Source organism: Engystomops pustulosus, chromosome 1 (assembly GCF_040894005.1).
Source record: "Engystomops pustulosus chromosome 1, aEngPut4.maternal, whole genome shotgun sequence".
NCBI lineage: Eukaryota > Metazoa > Chordata > Amphibia > Anura > Leptodactylidae > Engystomops > Engystomops pustulosus.
In genome coordinates, this window is record NC_092411.1 from 165,515,132 (window position 1) to 165,539,856 (window position 24,725).

The window sequence follows — 24,725 nt, forward strand, 5'->3', positions numbered from 1 at the left end:
GTATGACTGCTCTAGCCTGGCTACATAACTTTCCATGTCCTCCCTAGTGGGGATAGAACGGAGTTGTGTACGGAGAGCTCATAATTCTGCTAAGGCTCCCAATTCTTGAGTCAACAGGATTGGTGTATAATCGTTTGCCTGCCTCGATTGTGGCAACTGAGATGAAGTAGATGAGTCCTCTGAGAAGGGAGACATGGCTAAGTTTGTTCCATAAGGATCCTGGGAGCCATTAGGTGGAATGGAGGCAGATGGGGTAAACGCCACTGGGGAGTTGTGAATTGGTGTGGAGGGCCATTCCCCTTCCTGTGAAGCCCATACAGCCGGGAGCACATGTTCCCATATGAGTCTGCCACTTTATGTGATGGAGGCCTTCATTCATGGAGGGTATGTGGTGGTGAGTCCCCCGATGCTCTGCTCTCTCTTGGAGAATATGTTCCATAACCATGATAGGGGGAGGAGGGCTGCCTTTCATGCCCACAGGCTGGGGTATCTCTGTGTTTTTGTGTCCCTGGGGAACCTCTCACCTCTGCTTCTTCTGAAGCCATAGGGGATCGGGGCTTCACTGGTACCGGCTGTAAAAGGTCGCCCTGCTTCCTCATTTTGCTGAGACAGTTATGTGGCACTGTCTGAGGTGTCCTCCCCAAGGATGAGATCGGGGCATCTGCCGATAAGCCGCTGACTGGCAGGGTCTTGTCAGCGCTTAGCTCCGGTTGCTCCCGTGGCTCCCCGCTCCCATGCTGAGCAGCGGGGTCCGCCATCTTGGCGGCCCTCTTAGACGGGGAATGCTCCGCGCTCCTCGGAGCATGATGTCTGAGCTGGCCCGATGGACCGACTTTCTCCTTCCCGCCACCCGACTCCCTCGGTACCTCTCTCTCATTTCAGGGCCTCGTGGTGCGTCCGGAGCAGCCATAACGGGGGTAAGATATTTCCCGATACCTTTTAAAGCAGTCCTGGTCAGTGGGGTGCAGGATGCCTTAGGGTCTGGACACTTCTTGGGTGCCATTTGGTTAGATTGTGGGTGCTGGATCGCGGTGATACACAGCTTAACTCGAGGGTAGAGCAGGAGCTAGCACGAGGCACGCCTCTTCACCGCCATAGCCAGGCCACGCCCCCAGCCTACTTTTGATTTTGGGCCCATTCCACTATTTCCACAACCATCAGCCAGAATTGTCTTATTAGTTATTCGTTTCCAAACTAAGGAACTATGACTACAAATTTGGTATGATGGTCTACTATAGTCATTACATAGGTATGACCAGACCTTCTGGGCTCCAAATTCACGTTGTCTAGGGCCACAATCTCTGGTGGGCGTTGGCTCACAATAGGGTGTAGAGGGACCCTTTGATTATGTTGCTCTCCCCGAGTGATGGCACAGGCCGTGCACTCCCGACACCATGCCTCGATGTCTGGTTTCATGTTCACCCAGTGGAACCGCTTTTCGATGGAAGCTTCAGTCTTCTGAGTGCCAAAGTGTTGCTTCAGAGGGCAAGGAGTAAACCCTCTGAGCGTCTTGATGCATGAAGCGGGCATAGAATGCAAGCATCTCAACGTCTTCCCACTAAGCATCCGTGAAGGGTCCATTCCACTAGTCAGGGAGACGGGACAGAGCATTGGTGTTGTCGTTTGCGTTGCCGGCCCGATACTTAATTGTGAAGTTAAAGTTGGCTAGTCTAGAGGCCCACCGCTGCTCCAGTGCTCCAAGCCCGGCCGGTGTACAAATGCGACAAAGGGTTGTTGCCTGTGAAGAAGGAAGCAGCCAGATAGTCTTTGAACTTTTCGGTCACCGCCCAGACTAACGCCAGGATCTCGAACTTGAATGAGCTGTAATTCTGGTAGTTTTGCTCCGGCTCTCGGAGGTAACGGCTAGCATAGGCTATGAACCTTTCAGTTCGATTATAGAGCTGGGATAGTACCGCCCCTAGGCCCTGCTTGCTGGCCGTGGTCTAGAGTATAAAGGGCAGATTATAATCTGGATAACATGGCACAGTCAGCCTTTGCTTCAGCATCTGGAATGCAGCTACTCGTTCTGCTATCCAGTTGATGGGCGCTTGGGACCGTTGGCCATCTTTAGAAAGTCCCCTTAGAAATTTTTGCAGGAATGCCGCCAGCTGGGCAAACTTTGGGATAAATCGGCGGTAGTAGCTGGCAAATCCCAGGAAGCTCTTGATATCCCGAATGGTAGACTGGGTAGGCCAGTCGTGGACAGCTGCGACCTTCTCTGGGTCTTGCTCAATTCCATTGGCGCTCACCAAATGTCCTAGGTATTTTACACTACTGTGACAGATGGCACTTGGACAGCTTAACCTTCAGCTCGTGCTGGGTCAGGATTTAGAAGACTTCAGCCAGATGTTGGAGGTGATTCTCATAGGTTTGGAGTAGATGATGATATTGTCCAAGTATAGTAGGAAGATCTTCAAGTTTCAATGTCCCAAACATCTCTCCATTAACCACTGGAATGTGCCCGGGGCATTATATGGGCCAAAGGGCATGTTGTTGGACTCAAAGAAGCCCTATCCCTTCTCCCTATCTTCAGGTTCCATGGCCACCTGCCAGTAGCCAACGGGTCAGATCAAGGGTGGAGAAGAAGGCAGCCGACATTAAGGCTGCGAAGGATTTCTCTATTCAAGGCAGTGAATAGGCGTCCTTGTGGGTGATATTGTTGATCTTCCTATAGTCAACACAGAAGCGAAGGGTTCCCTCCTTCTTTTTCACAAAGACCAGCGGGACAGCCCATGATTGTGGCTCTCCCAGATAACATTGGCTGTCTTCATCTCCTGTACCGGCTTTTCACCTCTTGGTAACTGGCTGGAGGAATTGGCCGATACCACTCCTTGATAGGAGGATGAGAGCCAGTAGGGATAGCGTGCTGGATCAGAGTAGTCTAACCAAAGTCCAGCGGGTGTTTGCTGAATGCCTGGAGGTGCTGCACAACGACTTCCAGGACACCTTGTGCTTGGTCTGCAGGAGTGATATCGTCATCTCCAATATTGAGCTCAAGCCACCAGGATTGCTCGCCAGACTCACCTTCAGTACTTTGATTAACTTCCAACTGTTGGGAGGCAGACAGAAGGTTTCCACAAGATCTTAAGGGTGGATGCTGAAAAGAGCGTCTACGGCTTGGTATCTTCTCAGATCCACTAGGGAGTCCCCCACATTTAGCAGTTTGACGGGTACTTGTCCTCAAGATACTGGCTGCCAGAATGGGTAGGTCTTCATCAGCTGGTAGAGGTTCTACCATGGCCTGTTAGTCTTGACATTGACCGCCCATGCAGGCCCGGCACCATACTAACGTCTCAGTCCCAGGTTGAAGACAGATAGGTCTTCTGCAAATTTCTCTGTCGGGGCCAGCATACTTCTGACTTGCATGGTCTCTTGAATCACCCAGAATCACTGGGCATCATTGGTAAGAGCCTTCAGCACTCCAGGATAGCAGTGGCGGGGGACATTGATACCCAATACCTGGGAGAAGTTACCGTCTTCAGGCATTTGCGTTACCACTATGCCCTGTCTGGTTAACTCGGTATCTCCGTTGATTAGTGTGGGTTCCCAGTAGCCGCGGATGGATACAGTTTTCCATTTCAGTAGCAATAATGTTCAAGTCGGCCTTTGGAGGCTGTAACAGGGATGCTCCTCTTTGGCATTTCTCACATTCCTTCTCTTCATGTCCGTACCTACGGCAGTAGCTACACCGCTTGGTTCTCTTTGTCTCCAGGTGTTCAGGGATTTTGTCGTAGTCGGAGGCTGTTTGGCCCGAGAATCACGGGGAGCCGCTGGCTGAAAGGAAATATTAGGTTGTTTTTTCCTCCTTGATGGGGCAGCTACTTCCAACTACACCAGTCACTTGAGCATTTTGTTTATCGTGTCCGCCAGGATTGTGACCTGTTCTGCCAGGGCAGTGACTTCTCCGGACAAAGGAGGTGGTGTTGCCAGTTTCGCTGGAAGAGAGATTAGAGCAACATCTTTCAGATCCACAGGCTCAGACTGATCATGAGGTTCAGCAGGCAGGCGTTCTCCCAGGATGTTGATGGCAATTTCCTTGAACTCAAGAAAGGAAGCCTGGGAGTGCTGAAGAGAGAGCATTTTAACTGGCATTTATGATGCTTATCCAGAAGCCCATAATAAATTGTTCCAATAGGCTTTGGTCACAATTTTGAGCCTCCTTATGATCAAGGCAGTTGATAGCCTTCCATGTCTCCTGTAGGGAAAGGGCAAAGTCTCCAAGAGATTCTTGGGGCTTCTGTCTTTTCCCAAAGAAGTTCTGCTTAAGATAAGAGGCAGTACACTTTTCAAAGGTAGCGCTCAGCATATTAAGGATTTGGGCCACATTCTGGCATTCATTCACAGAAGCTGCAATTAAGTAACAAAAAGAGGCCATTTGACCTATAAAAATATAACTTTTATTTTTTATTGTTATAAAAAAAGATATCCACAATAGGATCTACCAAGTTAGTGTTGGTTCATATAGAGAAAAAAGAATTAAAAACTTGTGGTGGGAGTAGAGATAATAGGTAACTTTAGCATTCAGGGATTCATGTGATTCTATGTTTTTCTTATATTGGAAATGTTTTGGCATACATCGATAGTGGGTCGCAGCCGTTTACACTAATGTCTTTATCCCTTTTGTCTAGAGTTGATGCATGGGTTCACACATGTTGCACTCCTGCAGGATGCTTTTCCTATGTGTGTCCGTGGACTGCACATACATTTTTGCCCTGTTTGACAACAATCCTTATTTTACTCTTAGGTGGATATACCCACTAATATATTACGGCTACTTGCTATCCCTATTCGATTCCTATGAAGCGATTCTGGTGGTCGCTGCAGCTCGACCCCAGATCTATAATTGACTCTACACCATATCACCACAGATTAGAATGTAATTAGACCCCCCAACATGTTATGCCATACATGGCATCCTCAGGGGGTATCGGGGCTCATATATTAAGCTGGATTGGCCCCACTCCTCTTTTAGCACTTCGTCTGATGACCTCAGCAATGGAGGTATGTCTCCTTATTGCCAATCAGCTGCGCTTTCATCACTCTCAGCAGGTCTGCTGATGACCCGCCTCCTTTTCTTTCTGGTGTTCCGCTCGGGGCAAAGACTTGACTTCCTGGAACTGCCTTTAACTGCCTCGTTAGAATGCCCTATTTCTGTTCTTCTGTGAGCAGATACAAAAAGAAGGTAGCTAGCATCTTAGCTCTAAATTCAGAAAGAGAATGTAACTTTCCTTCACAGTGGGGTAACCAGGGGGCCCAAGATAGTAGGGCATAGTCAGGGGCATAAAAGTGGTGGTACTGATTGCAGTAGAAGCCTGAGAAGGGCTTGGTGACAGGAGTCGCTCCAGCAAAGAGAAATCTTCTTTAGCTGGCATGGTCGGGCTGGTATCCTTGCTGAGGGGCTAGGAGGCTTAACAATGTCTGTTTCTATGGGCGATGGCAGATAATGGGGATGTGGTCCCTTTAAGGCACAGTCACTTTTCCCTGGGAAGTGAGCCAATATACACCAAGCTTCAGAAACAATCTCTACTCCCCATTTAACTTCCCCAGCAGTACTCACTCAGGATCAACCGTGATTACAGTATAGTTCCGTCGCGCGATGATCTTCTTTCTAGACATCCGGAAGGCAGAAGATGCTCAGTGGGGATGCTAGTTCTGGTGGCAGAACATTTCCGTCGGCACTCAGGTTGGTGCACCCGCGATTGGCAGGCTTGGTAGCGGCTTGTGCCAAAATCCAAGATGGTCGATTAACCCTCTTCCTTGCTGGGCTGCAGTCACTCGGCTCCTCCTCCAAGGCACTTCACACCACAAATGCAGGGGCAGAGCTTAACAAGCAGCCTGGATTTCCCACCCGTGGTCTATACTGTAGATCACAATAACTTGGGCCTTAACCCCGATGGCAGCAGGGTTAGGGAGCACAGTCTTTTGTAAGGCACAGAAGTAAATATCCTGTTCTTGACACCACTTGTCGCACGCAATTAATCAAGCACTTACATGCACCAGGAAGAAAAAGGTGAACTCCTTCGGACCTGAGCGGGAAAGAGGTACATGCAGGATATCAGGCGCTTGATATTAGTGAATCGCGGCATGGTGCATGATTGTCGGAGAATGCACTTTTTTGTGAACTCCTCCGGACGGGTAAGTAAATGTGCCCCACTGTCTATCTATTCACTCTGACTCTTCAGTCTAGACCAGTGGTGGCGAACCTATGGCACGGGTGCCAGAGGTGGCACACGGAGCCATTTCTGTGGACCCTCAGACCTGATGGACAGAGTTCACCAACTAGGACCAAATCCACCAAGTCCCAGGCAACTTCAGAGATGCTGCTCTCAGCACTATTTTAAAGCAACACTTCATTGGCTGTTAGGAACTGCAGGAAAAGGGAGAAGGTGTTGACAGAACTGCATTATCTTTGGAGGTCGTCCTGCTGGACCAACCATTTTTCTTCTACAGAGAGACCCTGGAGAGAAGCTACAACGAGAGTCTGAATTTGCTCTCCTTCTTTCAACTGTATTGGTTGTCTCAGGGGGTCACTACAATTGAAAGATGTGGAAGAAGAGGTAGCAATAAGTTACTGCTTAAAATGCCATGTTGGCACTTCACTGGAAAATAAGTGGATTTCGGTTGTAGTTTGGGCACTCTGTCTCCAAAAGGTTCGCCATCACTGGTCTAGACCATGTGCTCTCACAGGGGTTTTAATACTTCCCCTCGTCAGGTGGTAGCACCTCTCCAATCACACTCCAGCCACATAATTGGATAATTACTTACACCAATTTAACTGTTGCCTTTCCAGGCAGAATCTTCAGCTGCAATTTACATTAAGTTCTCCTAGCGTTATCTTCTGGGTGAGTTGCACAGGCTCACCAGATAGATCCTGGAATGGAGAGCATGCTATACGCAACTACCCACCTGCCTATGCATTGGCAGGTGTGTTGCATATGCGTATTTTTTTGAATATTTTTTGTCTTCTTTCTCTTTTACATTATGCTTAAAAATATGCACTGGGGGGGGCGTGGCCTGGCTATGGAGGAGTAAGGAAGCAACCTTGCTTAGCTCCCGGGTTTAGCCAGGATTCCGCCACAGAATCCATACCCATCCTGCCTGATTCCTCCCCACATGGGTCCCAGAAAGAAGAGGGGAACAGGGCCTGCCGCCCCCAACCCCATCGAGGCCCGTACCGAAGGGAATAGACCGGTACATGGTCCCTCAGGCCTCCCAGGACACGCGGCCTCCGCCAGCGGACGCGAGGGATCTGATTGACCTGGCCCCCCCGGACGACTCACCTCAAGGGTCCATCCTCACAGCCCTTCCCTGCTCATCGGGAAATGGTCCGCAGCCAGCAGAGGGACTCGATGCCGGGTGCCCGGAGCGGCAAGGTGAGCGCGCCATAATGGCGGATGTCGCGGCCTCCTCTCACACTCAGGCGCGGGCCTGCACTTCCGCTGGGTCTCCAAAACACCGCGCACACTGTGCTGGTGCGGCTCCGTCCTCTCCCGACCCTGCTCCGGCTCCAGAAGACATAGAGGAGGCCGCCGACGCTCCGGTGCTGAGGGCCCTGAGCGGGAACGTCCCACCGCGGCCCCCTGAGAGGTCCCACGCAGTATCTCCTGGCCTTGTTGCCCTCCGGCAGGACTGAACGGCACATGCCTCACTCCAGTCCGGGGTGACACCTCTCCACAGCACAGCCCTTCTGCAGCTCCAGCGGCGACAGGTGAGAGGCAAATCCCCCCTGAGGTTCTGGACTTCGACCCGATAAGGGTCTCACAAGTGCAGGAGGCCACAGGAACCCACCCAGGGAAGGCCACGGACCTATGTCCCTTGACCCCCGAGTTCTACCCCCCAGGCACTGAGGGGGCCGCTGCTTATGGGTCAGCAGCAGATACATCCCCCTCCATGCAGGGTTATACCCAAGTGTGAAGGTCCTGAAGGCCCCTCCGCTGAGCGGCGAGAGAGGCTCATTGCCCCCACACCTACCTGCTGGCACCATCAGGGGTTCCCCGGGAGCCTCTCCGGACTCTCCTGGTACCTGGCATCAAAGTGCACCGATGGCACAGTCTCCTGGACCTCCAGAGTCCTCCTTATCAAGGAGCCCGCGTTTATACTACAACAGCACCCAGGACAGTGATCCTGATCAATCTCTTGGTGAATCGCCCACAAGGGCAGCTTCAATCTCCCCGCAGCCTTTTTCAAATTATCAACGCAACCTGCTTGAAGCAGGTGTGCTGGCAGACATACGGGCCCTCCGCAACCATATCAGAGCCATCCCAACCAGAGAGGATATGGAGAGTTATGTGGCTCGCCTTGAACAATCGTACAGAGTGGAGATGGCCGGCCTGCGTGAGGAAGTCCAACAGATTGAACAAAGAGTATCCACCAACGAGTCCTCCTATCGCACCGTTACTGAAAGACTCTCAGCTCATGATACTCAGATCTCTCTTCACTCACAACAAATCCTGGCCCTCTCTGAGCAGATGGATGATGCCGAGAATAGGGGCCGCAGGAATAATATCAGAGTGCGGGGACTACCAGAAGCTATCGATAACCAGCAGATCGACAGTACCCTCAGAGCCATATTCAACAACATTCTTGGGGTCCCTGTGGACTCTCCACTAGAGCTCGACAGAGCCCACCGAGCTTTGGGCCCTCGTCCGAATGATCTGTCTCGACCTAGGGACATCATCTGCAGAGTCCATAGATACCAGCTCAAGGAGCAAATTATGAATAGAGCACGGGAGGCCGGCAGAGTACGCTACCGGGATGCAGAAATTCAGCTGCTGCCTGACCTATCTCGCCTAACACTTCAGAAGCGCAGGGCCCTTAAGCCCCTCCTGAACATCCTACAGGACAGGAATATACCATACTCATGGGGCTTCCCGTTTCGCCTCCAGGTCAGGCGCGACGGCCTAACAACAGCACTTCGTCATCCTGGAGACCTCCCTGCATTCCTTGCTGCACTTAATTTGCCGGATGTTCTTATATCGGACTGGCCCTCTTTTCTCCCACCCAATCTACCCTTCCAACCAGCAAGGCCTCAGAGATTCCCTCGCCGGAGGGGCAAGAGACGCTCTCCTGACAGAGTAGGAGATGACGTCCAGGGTCCCCCCCAGCCGAGATGAGGACTCTTTGCCTTTAATTGGACTTGCACTCACCCTCCAAGACATCTTGGGTCTCTACCCCCCTACTCAGGAACAGTGCCTCCGGTCCTCAAACGTATCCTTTATATTGGCCCAGTGTTGGCTGTCTTGTTATATAATTACAACATTGCACCGTTACATTGATTGCTTATATACATGTTCGCTCTGCCAGTGTTTTGTTTAAAGTAAGGCATGGATAATTGTACATTGTTGTTCTTTTCTCTTGGCGGTCCCTGGCCCCCGGGGGCGACCTGCATAGACAGCTCGTTTCCCAGTGGGCCCCACGACTAGCAGGTCTACTCGTGGTATAACCTGACCCCAATAGGCTCACTTCTGTCGATTTCGTCAGAATTTGACCCTAGAACCTTAGCGGCCTTTGAAGCTGCCTTATTATTGTTTTATTTGTTGCTTTTGAATCCCCTTCCCCATCGTTTGACCTTCCTTGAATTTTTCCTACTGTTGTCCCCCTACCCCATTGTTATCCCCCCCCAGTGCGCACCTATCCGTTTAGGACTGAGCTCATTTCCTTGCACTAGACACGATTATGGCTCCGATCACCTGTTACTCCCTCAATGCTAGGGGGTTGAATATTCCTCAGAAACGCAGCCAGATATTGTTCCGTATGCATAAACTGAGGGCCGACCTTCTATTCCTACAGGAAACCCACTTCCGCACCGACAACATACCCAATCTCAGGGATAGATACTATACGACTTGGTTCCATAGCACTCACTCTGGGGCTAAATCCCGGGGGGCATCTATTGCTATCCACAGGCGCCTACAGCACGAAGTTATTGACTCCCAGACTGACCCCGAGGGTAGATATGTTTTTGTAAAAATAAAGCTATGGGGTCACCTGCTGACGCTGGCTTCAGTGTACCTCCCTAATAGAGATCAGATACGAGTCTGCCGCAGATTTCTGACTAGGCTACGGGACTTCTCGGAGGGCATAGTGGTTATGGGGGGGGACTTTAATTTCCCGATGGACCCGACTGTTGACTATTCCGTGGCACGACCCTCTCTGGCTCCAGCCCAAATGCGGAAGCTACGTAAAGCCTTGTGGGAATCACAACTAATAGACGTTTGGAGAATCCTCCATCCGCAGTCCAGAGACTATACTTATTATTCCCCGGCTCATCGGTCTCACAGCCGATTGGACATGTTCTTTTTGAGCCATCATGCCCTTACGTGGAGGCCCGCAGCGTCAGTGGCTCCTTCCTTGTGGTCGGACCATGCCCCGATCTCTCTCGCTCTAGATATCCCAGGCCCATATGCCTCGCCATGGCGGTGGCGTCTTAATGATAATTTGCTCAAGGACTCTGTTTGTCTTGCGGACATTCATAAGCAAATTGCCGAGTTCCTTACTACTCACTCCGGACAACAACCTCCACTTCCAATACAGTGGGAGGCCCTCAAGGGTATGCTTCAACTTGTATTTATTAAGCACGGGGCCCGTCTGAAGCGGGAGAGATTGGCCAAAACCCTAGCACTTTTGTCCAGGATTAGTACCCTAGAACAGGAGCACAAAAGTGGTGGGTCCCAGGCGGTATTGAATGAGCTCTTGAATACCCGTGAGGAACTGAAGGAATTACTGAACCAGAACTACTTGAGGTCTGTGGATAGGAACAAACGTTTCTTCTATGAGTATTCTAACAAGTGTGGGAGAGCCCTGGCTAGGTACCTCCACCCCCGTACAACTGGTACATATATTCCACAGGTTAAGGACCGCTCAGACAGACTGACTCACGACCCCAACGAGATTAATAAAATTTTTCAGAGCTACTACGAAAGTTTATATAACTTGCAGGGCCCATTATCTGACTCGGCTGGGGCCAGAGAGCTGGAGAGAATACAAGCGTACATTAAGGATAATGCTCTTCCGAGACTAACTAAAGAGGGTTGTGAGGACCTGGAGACTGACTTCTCTGAATCAGAGGTAATGGAGGTCATCAAAACCACGCCGGCGGGCAAGTCCCCAGGCCCCAGTCCCCAGTCCCCGACGGTTTTAATCCCCTTTTCTATAAGATATTGAAGACTGACTTAGTCCCATTCTTGACGCGTATGTTCAATTGCATCTCCTCCCAGGCCCCCCTTCCACCGCAATCGTTACAGGCTTCTATTTCCGTGATCCCCAAACCCGGTAAAGATCACTCCATCTGCGCCAGCTACCAATTTCCATTATTAACATGGATATAAAAATACTCTCTAAATTAATGGCCAACCGCCTGGGGCCTTTACTTCCAGCCGTTATCCACAATGATCAGGTGGGCTTTATCCAAGGGAGGGAAGCACGCGATAACACTAATAAGACTCTGCTTCTTATTTCCAGGGCTAAGTCGACTAGACAGCAGATGTGCTTGCTCTCGGTGGACGCAGAGAAAGCTTTCGACCGTGTACACTGGGGTTTCCTCTGGGCCTCACTGAAACAGCTGGGCATTGGCCCTCGCTTCCTGGGCTTGGTACAGGCTTTATACTCGGCCCCCACGGCCCAGGTCCGAACTAACGGTATCCTGTCTGATCCCTTCCATATTAAGAATGGCACCAGACAGGGCTGCCCCCTATCGCCTCTCCTGTATGTTATAGTTATGGAACACTTGGCTGTTGCCCTCCGCCGGAACCCTACTGTACACGGTCTTCAAATTGGAACCCACCAGTATAAGATGGCCCTTTATGCGGACGATCTCCTTTTATATGTCTCGCAACCTAGAATTACTCTCCCCAATATTCTAGAAGAATTCACAAAATTCGGCTCCCTTAGTAATTTTAAGGTAAATCTCTCGAAATCTGAGATCTTAAATGTTTCCCTCCCTGGGGCTGAAGCACTCCATTTGGCCTCTCAATTCCCCTTTAAATGGAAGAGCTCCCACATATGCTACCTGGGTATTGATATCTCAGCAGACCTTTCCTCTCTGTATGCCCTGAACTACAAACCTCTCTTAGAGAGAACCCTTAGCGACCTCAGCCAGTACCGTGGCCGCCACCTTTCCTGGTTCGGCCGAGTTAATGTTTTAAAGATGGACATAATGCCCCGCTTTCTGTACCTTTTTCAGACATTGCCGATCCGACCCCCCAGTTTTTTTTTCTCAAAACTCCGTAGCGCTTTTCGGAGGTTTATCTGGGGAGGCGGTTCTAGTCACATTAGCTTCTCCGTGCTGTCCCGAACGAAAGCTAGGGGGGGTGGGACTCCCTGACCCACGGCTATATCATACAGCAGCCATCGTTCAGCGGTTGGTAGACTGGACTTACAATACAGAGACTAAACAGTGGGTCCGGCTGGAACGCGATTTAGTATCTCCTACGCTACACTACCTTCCCTGGATTCCGGTTAACTCTAGGCCACCGGACCTCGTTCACTCACTATTCTCCCCATACTTTTTCTCCACGTGGGACGGACTGATGAGCAAGAGTACATTACTCAGGATGGGGGGCCCTTTGACTCCTTTATTTCATAATCCTGCATTCCCACCTGGCGTGGGTAGACAGCGATTCCTCTGTTGGGAGGCCTCTTCCGGCACCCGTCTGGGCCAGATTGTGGTCGATGGGACCTTACCCTCTATGGAGTCTCTGAGGGCCTCCCACCCTGATATTTCACTATCATGGCTAGAGCATAGACAATTAGCATCATACATAGCGGCCGACCCTGATCGTACCGCGTTCGGGTCGTCTCCCACGGCCCTAGAAGCATTGTTCAGATTGTCCTCCTCACCAGCTCATGCTCTTTCAACCATATACGGTCTGTTGCTAGAGGATGCCACTCCAGGTAGGCCAAACTACATTGGAGCTTGGGAAACAGCTCTCTCTACGGAACTAACAGATGAGGAACTAGATAAGGCCTTTCTATTCTCGCACAAAATGCCACTTCCATGTAGTGCTCAGGAAAAGAACTATAAAATACTCTCCAGGTGGTATAGATGTCCCTCGTGGCTTCATAGAATTTTTCCCGAGATTTCAGACGTGTGTTGGTGATGTGGTGCGGAAGTGGGTACTCTGCTCCATATATGGTGGAGCTGTCCGATCCTCCAGCCATTCTGGAACAAGGTCTTTGACGTCTACCATCAGGTTACCGGTAAAAGTGCCACTCCCTCTCCTCAGTTAGCATTATTGTCGATTATACCCGGTACCATCTCCACCATCAAAAAAGGTCTCCTTCGCCACTTTTTAACCGCAGCTCGCACAGTCATTCCTAGACATTGGAAGAGCCCTCATCCACCTACAATAGTTGAATGGATTCAGGAGCTTGGGTTTATTCGTAGAATGGAGGAGTTAGTAGCTAATGACTCAGCAGACCCGGGCAAGGCGAACACAGCTTGGATCCCGTGGGAAACATTCTCGAACTCTCAGGAACTTCATGATCTCCTATCATAAGCGGGCACATGCCACAGCCCTTCCCCAGTCGCTGGAACTCGGTCTTACAAATCCTCCACTCATTATGTGTATCCCCTCCTTTCCTCGCACCTTTCCCTCCCCCTTCTTCCCCCCCCCCCCCTCCTTTTCGTTTCCTTTTTCTCATATTATATGTACATGTTTGTTAGTTTATATTCCCTTTTTATGTGACCATGTTGGCCATATTGCGATAATTACTCTGTACAAGCTGTCACCTTGGGGCTTCTTATTCATTGTAATACAAATTAACTCCAACCCCTAATCTACAACTTACCATTACCAAGTGTTTTCAATATTTCTGATTCTGCGTGATCAGCCTTGTACAGTTATTTCCTCATTATATTGTATTGTACTGTTATACATTTTTGTCTTGTCTAATAAACGTTGATTATACATAAAAATATGCACTGATATATATGAGAATGAGGTGTGGCTTCTTGTCCCCTGTCGTAACCCGGCCCGGAAGTGGGTGTCTCCCCGCTCCCCTATGAGGCACGCTAGTAATATAAAAATCACATAGCCACACACACATCAGCACAGGCCCCCTGAAGAAGCGGGGACATACGAAACGCACGTCAGGGTAGCACATCCCAACTCACCAAACATTCACACATTATGGGTAAGTGGACTATCATGTTGCACAGACACTTTATAAGTTTATATGGCAGATTGACTTATAATTGCATAATTGCACTGGCACTAGCACTTTGTTATAAGAATTGCATCAGTCTGCACATATTCAGTTGTCTAATGATAAAAATATCTGAGAATTTGTTTTGGTGATGTATCAGATGGATCTTCGAAAACTATTTATTTTGTCACGAATTTCCACAATGTGGTGGAATTTTTAATCATAGTTATCAAATAAAATGAATTGGATTTTTAAAAAAAACACATTGTGATTACCGTATATTCCGGCGTATAAGACGACTTTTGAAGACAGAAAAATCTTCTGTCTTCTCTGGGGTCGTCTTATACGCCGGTAATCCCGACCGCCCGCCGTGTATTCACGGCGGCGGTCGGGTCGCGCTGCATGGAGCAGCTAGCACCGATCGCGGGTGTTATCACAGCGTTGGCTGCTGGCAAAGCTGCCGGCAGCCTCAAACAGTGCCGTACCGATCGCGGTACCGAGGCCCGCACCTGACCTCTGTGCTGCGCTGATAACTCAGCGCAGCACCGCGGGCAGATGTTTTAAATTGTGAGAGCCGCGGGCCTTTCCCTTACAGCGCACGGACTGTTCTGCATCTGGTCTGTGCGCTGGATCAGGAGGGCCCGGAGCTGTCACAATTTAAAATTTGAACGGGCCCCGATCCGCCCACCTTCCCACCCACCTCATCCTTCGATGCCGGCACAGGCTTAATGACGCGCCTGCCTGGCCCGGGTCTGCTGAGGTCTATGACCCAGCATCTGACCTGGCATACGCGTCATCAGTCGTCGCCTGCGCCGATCTTTAGAAGAGAGAGAGAGCGCGAAGAGGAGCGGAATAACTAGGTAAGAGTTTTATTTTTTTTATTTTGCTTAAATCTATGGGGCCCTGTTTCTATTTGGGGGGGAGGCATAGGTGAAAGTTAGGAAATGGCTATTTGGGGGGGATATTACCTATGGGGGACATTAATCACGGCTACTGCTGGGGGGACATTGATTATGGCTACTGGTGGGGGGGACATTAATCACGGCTACTGCTGGGGGTGGGGACATTAATTATGGCTACTGGTGAGGGGGGGATATTAATTATGGCTACTGGTGGGTGGGGGCATTAATTATGGCTACTGGTAGATGGGGGACATTAATTATGGCTACTGGTAGATGGGGGACATTAATTATGGCTACTGGTGAGGAGGGACATTAATTATGGCTACTGGTGGATGGTGTTCAATGTTTTTATGCATACCAAGGGTAATGTTGTTGTTGTATGCCTTATGTTTATGAACGACAGTTTTCCTCCTATATACCTGCATGTCATAAGAATTTAAATTAAAAAAAAAAGGACCATGTTAAATTCAAATCTTTTTTTTTTAATTTTTACCGGTGTTTTGTATGCGTTGGAAAAGGGGTAGTCTTATACGGCGAATATATCTTAAACTCTATATTTTAAACAGGAAAGTAGGGGGGTCGTCTTATACACCAGGTCGTCTTATACGCCGGAATATACGGTAATTGTGCAAGAACCGATCTTCACTCATAAGTATTTTTGGTTGAGTATATTTGTCGGGGTGGGTTCAAATAAGGAGGTTATACCTCAGACATATGTCATTTGCTTTTTTTTACTATTTGGTTTGGTATATATGAGATTGGCAGTATTTGTAGGGGTATATTACTATTTGGTTATAGCCCGCACAACCATTGTACTGTTTTTAGGGCATCTAGTCATGAAAGCTCATCTCTGCTGTTTTTAACTTTTTTTTTTTTAGTTGTTTTCATTTAAACTTATATACTCATATTTTTCTACATGTGGTGATAGACATAGTAACGTAACAAATACACTAGCAATAGGGGTAAGGGCCAAGGGTTCAATATGAGGTTTACCATATGGCCGGAGACTAGGGAGGCATTAACAAAGTCCTACAAGTTTTTGCCATCAGTAAGTTTAAAGACCAACATTTGGTGCCAAGTGATTGATTCCAAGTAACTGATTCCAAGTAACAACTATAGGACAATGGAGTAATTGTAAAGTTCTGGAGGGAAGGTTGCTGAGGAAAGGATTAAGGTGGAAACAAGAGGGGGTTTTGCCTGACCACTACTTCCAGCCAGTGTATGAACCATCAATCCACTCAAAAGCTTCAGCAAATTATTTGAATAGGTCGGTCATCATCTAATTGTTGTCCTAAATAACATGTTGTATGTAGTGAAAGCAGAATTTGGTTTAAAGGCTTCCACATTGTGAAAAAACCTATACATTTTTCTCCTAATGTAAAGCTGCCTCTATCGAGGCCATTCGAAAGACAAAAGTTTTTGTAGTTACAATGGGAGAGATTTATCATCAAGTTTCTAAGGTAAAACTGTTGTAGTTGAAAATGGAAACCAATCAGAGCTCAGCTTCAATTTTATACAGCTGTAGGAAAATGAAAGCTGATTGGTTGCCATGGGCAACTAGAACAGTTCTGCTCTAAGAGACTGATGATAAATCTCACTCAATGTCTTTGTTGGGGCGAGTGGATATCCATTCTTGCAAAATAGTTTTACAGCCTCGGCTAATATGGGGAAAAGAAGTTTGACTGAATGGGCAGGAATGACACGGTCAGAAACAGATCACAAATGTTTTAATATCCACACAGAGGGCTGTGATGGAGAATGTAAGCCCTATGTAGCAACTTTAGTGCCATGTCGGAATACATGGAGGATGTAAGGAACTGACTGTGTGTACAGGTCTAAAAGGTCCTATCAGATCAGGGAAGTTTGATAACCGTTTGATTTTGTTTTGAGAGGGTTGAGAGAGTGTGAGATCCTCCAACTTGTCAGGGGGTGCGGAGTTCCTTACACAGCACCTAGGGTTTTAATGAGCTTGTTTTAGAGTCACAACGGCAACCAGTGTTTGGCATAAAGCAACTTACTGTGTTTACATTTTGTTTCTGTCACTTTCCTAGGGAGGGGAGAAGCTGCTGCATCCTGGAGAAGATGTCATGTTTCTGTGAACATGTTTAGTGATGTACAAGTCTCCCCTGCTCTCTATCAGTCACTCCATCCCAGTCTGTGATTCTACAGAATTTTATGTCTGTCTGTCTGTAAGCTATTAACCCATAGTGCATTCAAAAACTGATTTAAAGGGTTTTTTTACAGTTTTTTTACATAACAATCATATATAAAATGGCTCTTTGGAGGGTCAGTAAGATTCATAAGGCACATGGAGAGGAGGCAGCAATTACAGCAATTTGGTAATGTGAGGCTATAGCAAGGAAACTACTGTATATAGGTAATAAAGATAATAGGCAAAGTTGTTTTACAGCCCAAGAGCTATTGATTTATGAAAAATTAAAAAAAACCTTTACAGTTAGTCTTTAAGTACTCCATTTTTTTCATTCATTTTTCCCTCCCCACCTTCAAAAGTCTTTATTTATTTTTTTTAAAGAGATTTTTTTCAGTTCCATGGCGTTTACTTAAAAGCAGGAAAAAATCCCAATTGCAGTAAAATTGGTGAAAAAAAAGGCCTTTGCATTATTTTCTTGTGGGCCTGGTTTTTACAGCTTTCAATATGTGCTCCAAATAATAATTTTATTCCTATTTTATTGTGTTTTTAAACATTTAAAAATGTAATCCTTGAGTACAAAGAAAAAAAATTTCATTTCAACCATCTGTTGACACATAACTTTTTCATACTTCGATGTATGGAGCTGTGTAAGAGATGAATTGATATTTTTTGTGCTACCTTTTAGAGGACTTTTGTTCACTTTTGATTACATGTCCTAAAAGGTGTCATTTCGGACATTTGCCACTATCTTGCGTTATGTGGTTCAACAACAGGAATAACCGTTTTCATATTTTGGGGGGGTGATTTGAACTTTTAGGTTTTTTTAAATCTTTTATTTTTTTAACTTTGTTTTTATTTTTTTAACTATCTTTTATACCCTCTAGAGCAGTGATTTTCAACCTTTTTTGAGCCGCGGCACACTTTTTATACTTAGAAAATCCTGGGGCACACCACCAACCAAAATAGCACAAAATGACACTAAAACAGTCATATTATACATATAGTTAATAATATAGATTTTAAATTTATTTTACTCACTCAGTGTGAAACCTGGGCCTGTTTCGATAAACACAAAAGGGATATCCTAGCAGGAATGGTGGAAAGACACACACAAAGCTCTTCCTCAACAGTTCTCAGTTTCTCCCTGTTTTTAGTATATGGTGCTGATTATTATGTGGCTCATATACTGCAAAATAAAGGGGTACAATTAGAAGTACTATGGCCATGAGGCCAGAGTACAAGTGCCAGCTCATATACTCAGCATATGAGCTGGTACTTGTAGTACTCCAGCCTCATGACTATAGTATTTCTCATTTTATATTTCTCATTGTTATATGCAGTATACTGCTGGAGTACTAAAAGTACCAGCTCATATGCTGAATATTCTGCCAACAGTTCATATACTCAGGCAAAAGCTCATATAGTCAACATTATTGGTGGGCATTACCTTGGCGGTGGGCAAATGCGAGAGTCTCTCTGCTCTCAGGATGATGCGCCGGCCTCGGTGACGTCATTTTGTCGCGCGAGGTTCAAAGCTTGTGCATGTGTTATTGTACATGTCTCCTACATTGTAAGAAGCCGTGACTGTGCATCGCTGCGCATTGCCGGGAAAAAAAACACAGGGGGCACCATAGTTTGGGGAACTTTCCTCGCTGCACACCCGACCATGTGTCGCGGCGCACTAGTGTGCCACGGCACACTGGTTAAATATCACTGCCCTAGAGCACCCTAGAGAGTTTATTTGCTCCTACAATATAATGGTAGTATTGCCCGACGGCAATAACATTCAACAATGACAGGCCCTGGAGCCTTATAAAGACTCCTGGCTGTCATGGCAACTAATCATTGCTCCCCAATGATGTCGGAGAAAGCAACAATCAAGCCAAGATGGCAAGCCCATGAGCCGCTGGGATTTAACTGCAGCTGACAAAAGGGTTGACTGCAGTGGCAATCAAAGGGTCAACATCAGTGCTAGCAAAATGCACCAAACACAAGGTCTGTATAAAGATGGGTGAGCCCATGAGCCCTCTTGATAAAACTTAAACAGCTTTTGATATACATACTGTATACGTCATGGAATGTTAAAAGGTTAATACACAAATGGTTCATGACCAAATTCTGTAGTTGGCATTATTAAATAAATGATAATTCTAACATATGAAATTTTATTACTTTACAGCTGCCCATATCGGTGTAGGTATCATTGGAAAAGAAGGCCTACAAGCAGTTCTTGCTAGCGACTTTGGACTGGCTCAATTTTTTTATCTCCAAAAGTTGCTTTTTTATCATGGACGTTTATCCTATTTACGCACCTCAAATTTTTTGTGCTTTTACAACTACAAGACATTTGCAAGTCTTTTTTCTAATATCTGGTATGGTTTTTTCAATGGTTTCTCTGCTTTGGTGAGTAATAAAATATTTATAATTTAATAAATTAGACATTTTTGAGGAACATCTGCATAGAATGCCTTTAAACCAAAACATTATAAAACTGACAAAGTATAAAACGTTTTAATGTGAGGTTAGATAGGGAATGTCTTTAACCCCTTAAGAACGCATCCGGTTTAGACCTTTAGGCTCGACCTCATTTTGTCAACTATGACATCTGTCACTTTATGTAGTTGAAAATGGGCAATTTTTTTTGGGGGGGGAGGCATGCCCAATTGCCAATGGAGTCAGAGGTGTGAGCGTGCAGCTCCAGGGAACAGTGGTCAAATTGTGGCTACAGAAGCTTCATGATCCTGAATTTTATCCACAGCACAATGTGATGATGCTGCACGCTGCTCCGAACCACCCCACATTGTAACACTATGTTGCTGGTCCCGATTGCAAGCCCCGATAAAAGGGAGACGGTGAGACTGCCTTGCCGGCAGCCGCTGTCGAGTGCCGCGTGGTGTCTGTGGCGGTATCTGGTACCACTTGCAGCCTGCTGCACTCTGTCGCTACGCGGTACCTGTTAGCTGCGAATGGTCCGGGAATTGGGGGCCCGCAGAATCGTAGACCGCAGAACCGACAAATCAAGAGGTGGAGAGTGAAAGCCCTGGGGTACTGAGTCGATCTGAAATGCCGCTGTGCTTGATGAAGTGTGGTCCGACTTGAGGCGTCCATGTTAACCTGGAAATCTCCGATCGCGGGTGTTAGGGCCAGGTGTCGGCTATAATATATAGCTGACACCCACAGCTTCTGGCGCCGGCTCCAGTGCCAGAAGCATGACGTAATAGTGCTGCATTTTGCGGGAACGCACCTCCCGCAATGCAGTACTATGACGTCAAATGTTGGGAAGGGGTTTAAAAAGAGGTCTATAACCTACAAGAAATGAAAAATGAGTTACAAAACAGAATTAATGAAATGGAGGACAGATCACGTAGAGCTAACCCTCGAATTGTAGGAATGCCTGAAGGCGTAGCGGGCAAAACTCCATAGAGTTTATAGAGAGATGGATTACGGAGGCAATAGGTAAAGAACATCTGTCACCATTGTTCTGTGTGAAGAGGGCTCATAGAGTTCCGGGGAAACCTTTAACCCCTGGCGCTAGAGCAAGACTTCTCCTAGTAAAACTATTAACATCTAAAGATAGGGACATAGTGCTAAGAAGGATGAGAGAAAACGGGGAAGTGCTCTATGATGGCTCTAGAGTGATGTGCTTTCCAGATTACTCTAGGACAACTCAGGCTAAAAGAACAAGCTTTCATGATATAAAAAAGATTACAGAAAGCCAACTTGAGATATGCACTACTATTTCCTTCTAAGTTGTGGGTTATATACCAGGATAGAGCAATTTTTTTTAATACCCCGGAAGAAGCCATGGAATGGTTAGATGCCAAAGGATGGTGTAACCCAGAAAGCTGGGGTAATAGGGATAATAGGCGTAGGTAGTAGATAGATGGAAAGGTTTTTTTTTTTTTTTGGTCTTTTTTTCCTAAGGATAAAAAATGTTGGGACAGGGACGTGGGGGTATGGAGAAGTGGGGTTGGAAGGATAGAGACCCTCAAGTTAAGCTGTGGGTCAATTGGGGGAGAGGGGGTCTCAGTCAGCAGGGTTGTGTTTTTTTTTTTTCCTGAATGAATATTAAGATTATGTCATGGAATGTTAGAGGACTTGGGGATAATATAAAACGAATAGCCATATTTGACTGCATACAGAGACATCTACCAGCTATTGTGGGCACTTTCCAAAACACATTTGACGCAAGAGACCTTATGGAGGGTTAAACGGAGTTGGATAGGTACCCTTGTCATACTACACTGTCCAGAGGGGTTAGTGTGCTTGTGCATCAAAGGATAGACTTTAAAATTTTGAGGTCTAAAATTGATGAATATGCTCGATATATTTTTATGGAAGGGGTGTTGCAAGGCTTGAGATGTGTGCTCTCCTTTGTATATATCCCCACTCCTTACTCCTCAGATTTTATCAAACAACTTACTTTTTTATGGAAAAAAGTCCAAACTGTCCTGTCTTATCATGTGGAGACTATAACTGCATAATGCAGTGTAAGATAGACAGAATCCAGTGACCAGACTAGGAAAATAGAAGGCGATTCCCCATTGAAAAAATTATGTGACGAGGTTGGATTTTTAGACGTATGGAGAAAGAAATACTTAAATGAAACGGGCTTCTAGTGCTTTAGTGGCTCACATAAGTCAATGTTGAGGATTGATCTGGCTTAATGCAATGGTATTTGTTTGGAATATATAAATAAGATGACCTATGAACCAAACAGTATCTCTGATCACTATCTTATGATAGTCGACTTTGGTACCAAGAAAATTGTCAATGGTTCGGCTACTCCATTCAGAGTTAATGCCCATTGGTTATCAATACTCCACATTGATCAAGAATTGAGGAAGGAAATTATGGATTTCTGGGTTAGGAATAAACAAGAAACGGACATCAGAGTAGTGTGGGATTCACTACTATGTTTGTCATATGTTTTTGTCCATGTTTTTCTGTTATGCTAACTGACTGATAACCCATTCAAAATGTTGAATGACACACCAGTCATGACCTTAGGTTGGGTTACTCTGGCTATAGTGCGCTGCTTTTTCCTTGCACCCTACTCATTAGACTCCCATGGTACTTAACTTTTTTTTCGATAAACTCTAAAGAATTAAATTCTCCTTGTTAGAGATCATCTGTGTGGGAAGAGGCTTGGAAAAAAATTGCATAGACATTCTTTGTAGCCATCCTAACATCCTAACAATCCTAACATCCTAACAATTCGGATTGTTATTGCCTAAAGAACAAACTATACCTCTTTATCTTCCATGCACCAGCTACTAACAAAATATGTGGTGTATCAATAACTAATAGGGACTAATAGGGACCCGGTCAAAGCTCCATGAGAAGGGTAGATCTGTTATTATAACCTGCTTCCTCAACAATGTATAATATAGGATAGCTTCTGTATATGCCTCAAATTCCAAACACCACTCTTTCTTGAAAAAGGTCCTGTTTAAGATTTATGGGAGTAAGAAAGTAGAGGAATTCAATAAGATTCTTTAGCCCTCGGAAGATTCTATGTCCAGCACAAAGGCACCAGAACAGGTATTTTTCTGTACAAACTATTTTTAAAAAATGGCTCTATGACATGAGGCGTATTAGACATCCTACTTTCACCCTCATAAGGTTTATATGTGAATAGACTACTTCCTGGTAGAACAGTCCCTATTACCCCTTATCTACCTAATTCTGTGTGGTAAATCAATAATTATATTCTTAATCACCCACATCGGGATTAAAAGAGTAATTTCATATAAATGATGATGGAGCAGTAGATGACCCCAGTCTTTGGTGCACTCATAAAGCCACTGTAAGATGACACTCACTTTATCAAACAGGCCTCACATGCTAAACGTGCAAATTATTGTTTATTCCATCTATGTAAGCTAGCAGATCGACCCAGAAGTTTATTCTTTCTGTTTATACATAGCTTACAAAGATGGAATAAACAATAATTTGATGAATTTAGGGTGCTGAAATCTTGGCCATAAACATGAGTTTGCCCTTAGAAAATATTGTTTTGTATTGTACAGCCTGTGCAAAGGGACATTCACAAGTTTCTGAAGTAGCATAATCTCCCTCAAATTTCTCCGAACAGGTGTCTGCACTTTCTACCCCCTTTACCTTACAAGAATTCTCTAAGGGTACAGTCACACACCGCGTTTAACGCACGCATTTAAAACTTCACAGCCCTATAATACTGTCGGCCATTTTCAATCCCAGCATTTTACACTGGATGTGCTGTCTGTAGCATCTAGCTGCTGCTACTGTACTGTGCAGTAGCGATTCTTGCTCCAATCCCTGGGTGTTCTTTAAGGGGGATCTGTATACCCCAAATAGCAGTTCTATTTAGTGACAAAATCGAATAGGAAGAAATCTGTTTCAGATTCATGCATCTGCAGTAGAGATTTGTGGACCAATCCCTGGTTGTTCTTTAAGGGGGTTCCGTATACCCCAAATAGCAGTTCTATTTAGTGACAAAATCGAATAGGAAAAAATCTGTTTCACATTCATGCATATGCAGTAGTGATTTGTGGACCTCTCACTGGGTGTCAGTTGTGGGGTATCTGTAGAAATTGCCGTATCTTTTTGGGGCTATAGTTTACAGCCAGCTTTATGTGTCAAATCCACGTAGTTTATAAAACAATATGTCAGACAGAAAGGTTGCAGGTGGAGCAGGCAGAGGTGGCAGAACAGTAAGGGGACATTGCAGCAGGGGTGACTACCAGAGCTGTGTGTGAGGCCAGAACTGCCATTGTCATCTAGCGGCAACCCAAAGGTTGCTGAATGGTTGACTAGGTCATCCAATTCCTCAAATATAACATCTGACAACCCCAGCCAAGAGTCCGTGGGTTCCTCAGATACAACAATTAGTTGGCATGGCCCAGGAGCAGGTCAGCGGCCCTCACCTGTCCTCAACTAGCCTCTTTCCTGTTCCTTTCCCGCAACCAGAGAGCTACTGGTCTGGGCTCATCGCTACTATTCAGCGAGGACAAAGTGTTTGAGTACAGTCAGCAGCTGCTTGGCAGTGAAGAGTTGGGGCAGACTTCCGCTGCTTCCTGCAGTAGGCAGGCTGTGCATACTGACACCGGAGAGGAGAGTGGCAGTGACCTGGAAACGCAAATTGACGATGATGTAGCTGATCGCACTTGGGAGCTTGGTGTGGCAGGGCATTGATCATCGTCAAGCAAAAAGAGTGTCAGCCTGCGCGTCAGGCAGCGGAGCAGGCAGCAAGTCGCTACTGTGGCTGTGAGTCAGCAGGGTGGCAGCAGTGCAAGGATGGGAGCCACCCATCCGCAGGGTACAAATCCCGATTGGCAGCTCCAAGTAAGTAGTGGCACAGGGGCTCAGTGAGGCAGCGGCAGTAGTAGTTGCTAAGTGCAGAGTGTTGGCAGTAAAATTACCACCTCGGCGGTGTGGCAGTTTTTGTAAAGACATCAGAGGAGCCGAGCGTGGGTATATGTCGTACCTGCGGGCAGAAAGTGAAGCGTGGCCAGGGAGATAACGTTGGCACCACGGCCCTGCGC

General features: G+C 46.6%; 1 protein-coding gene across 1 annotated transcript in view; it reads left to right on the forward strand.

Annotated features, from left to right (window-relative positions):
- LOC140066215 (phospholipid-transporting ATPase IK-like) overlaps positions 1-24,725 on the forward strand; it is a 1,118,040-nt gene that overhangs the window by 821,532 nt on the left and 271,783 nt on the right. The window contains exon 24 of the mRNA XM_072113746.1: positions 19,379-19,602. Within this exon, the coding sequence (XP_071969847.1) occupies positions 19,379-19,602 (224 nt within the window). The remainder of the gene's footprint in view (positions 1-19,378; positions 19,603-24,725) is intronic.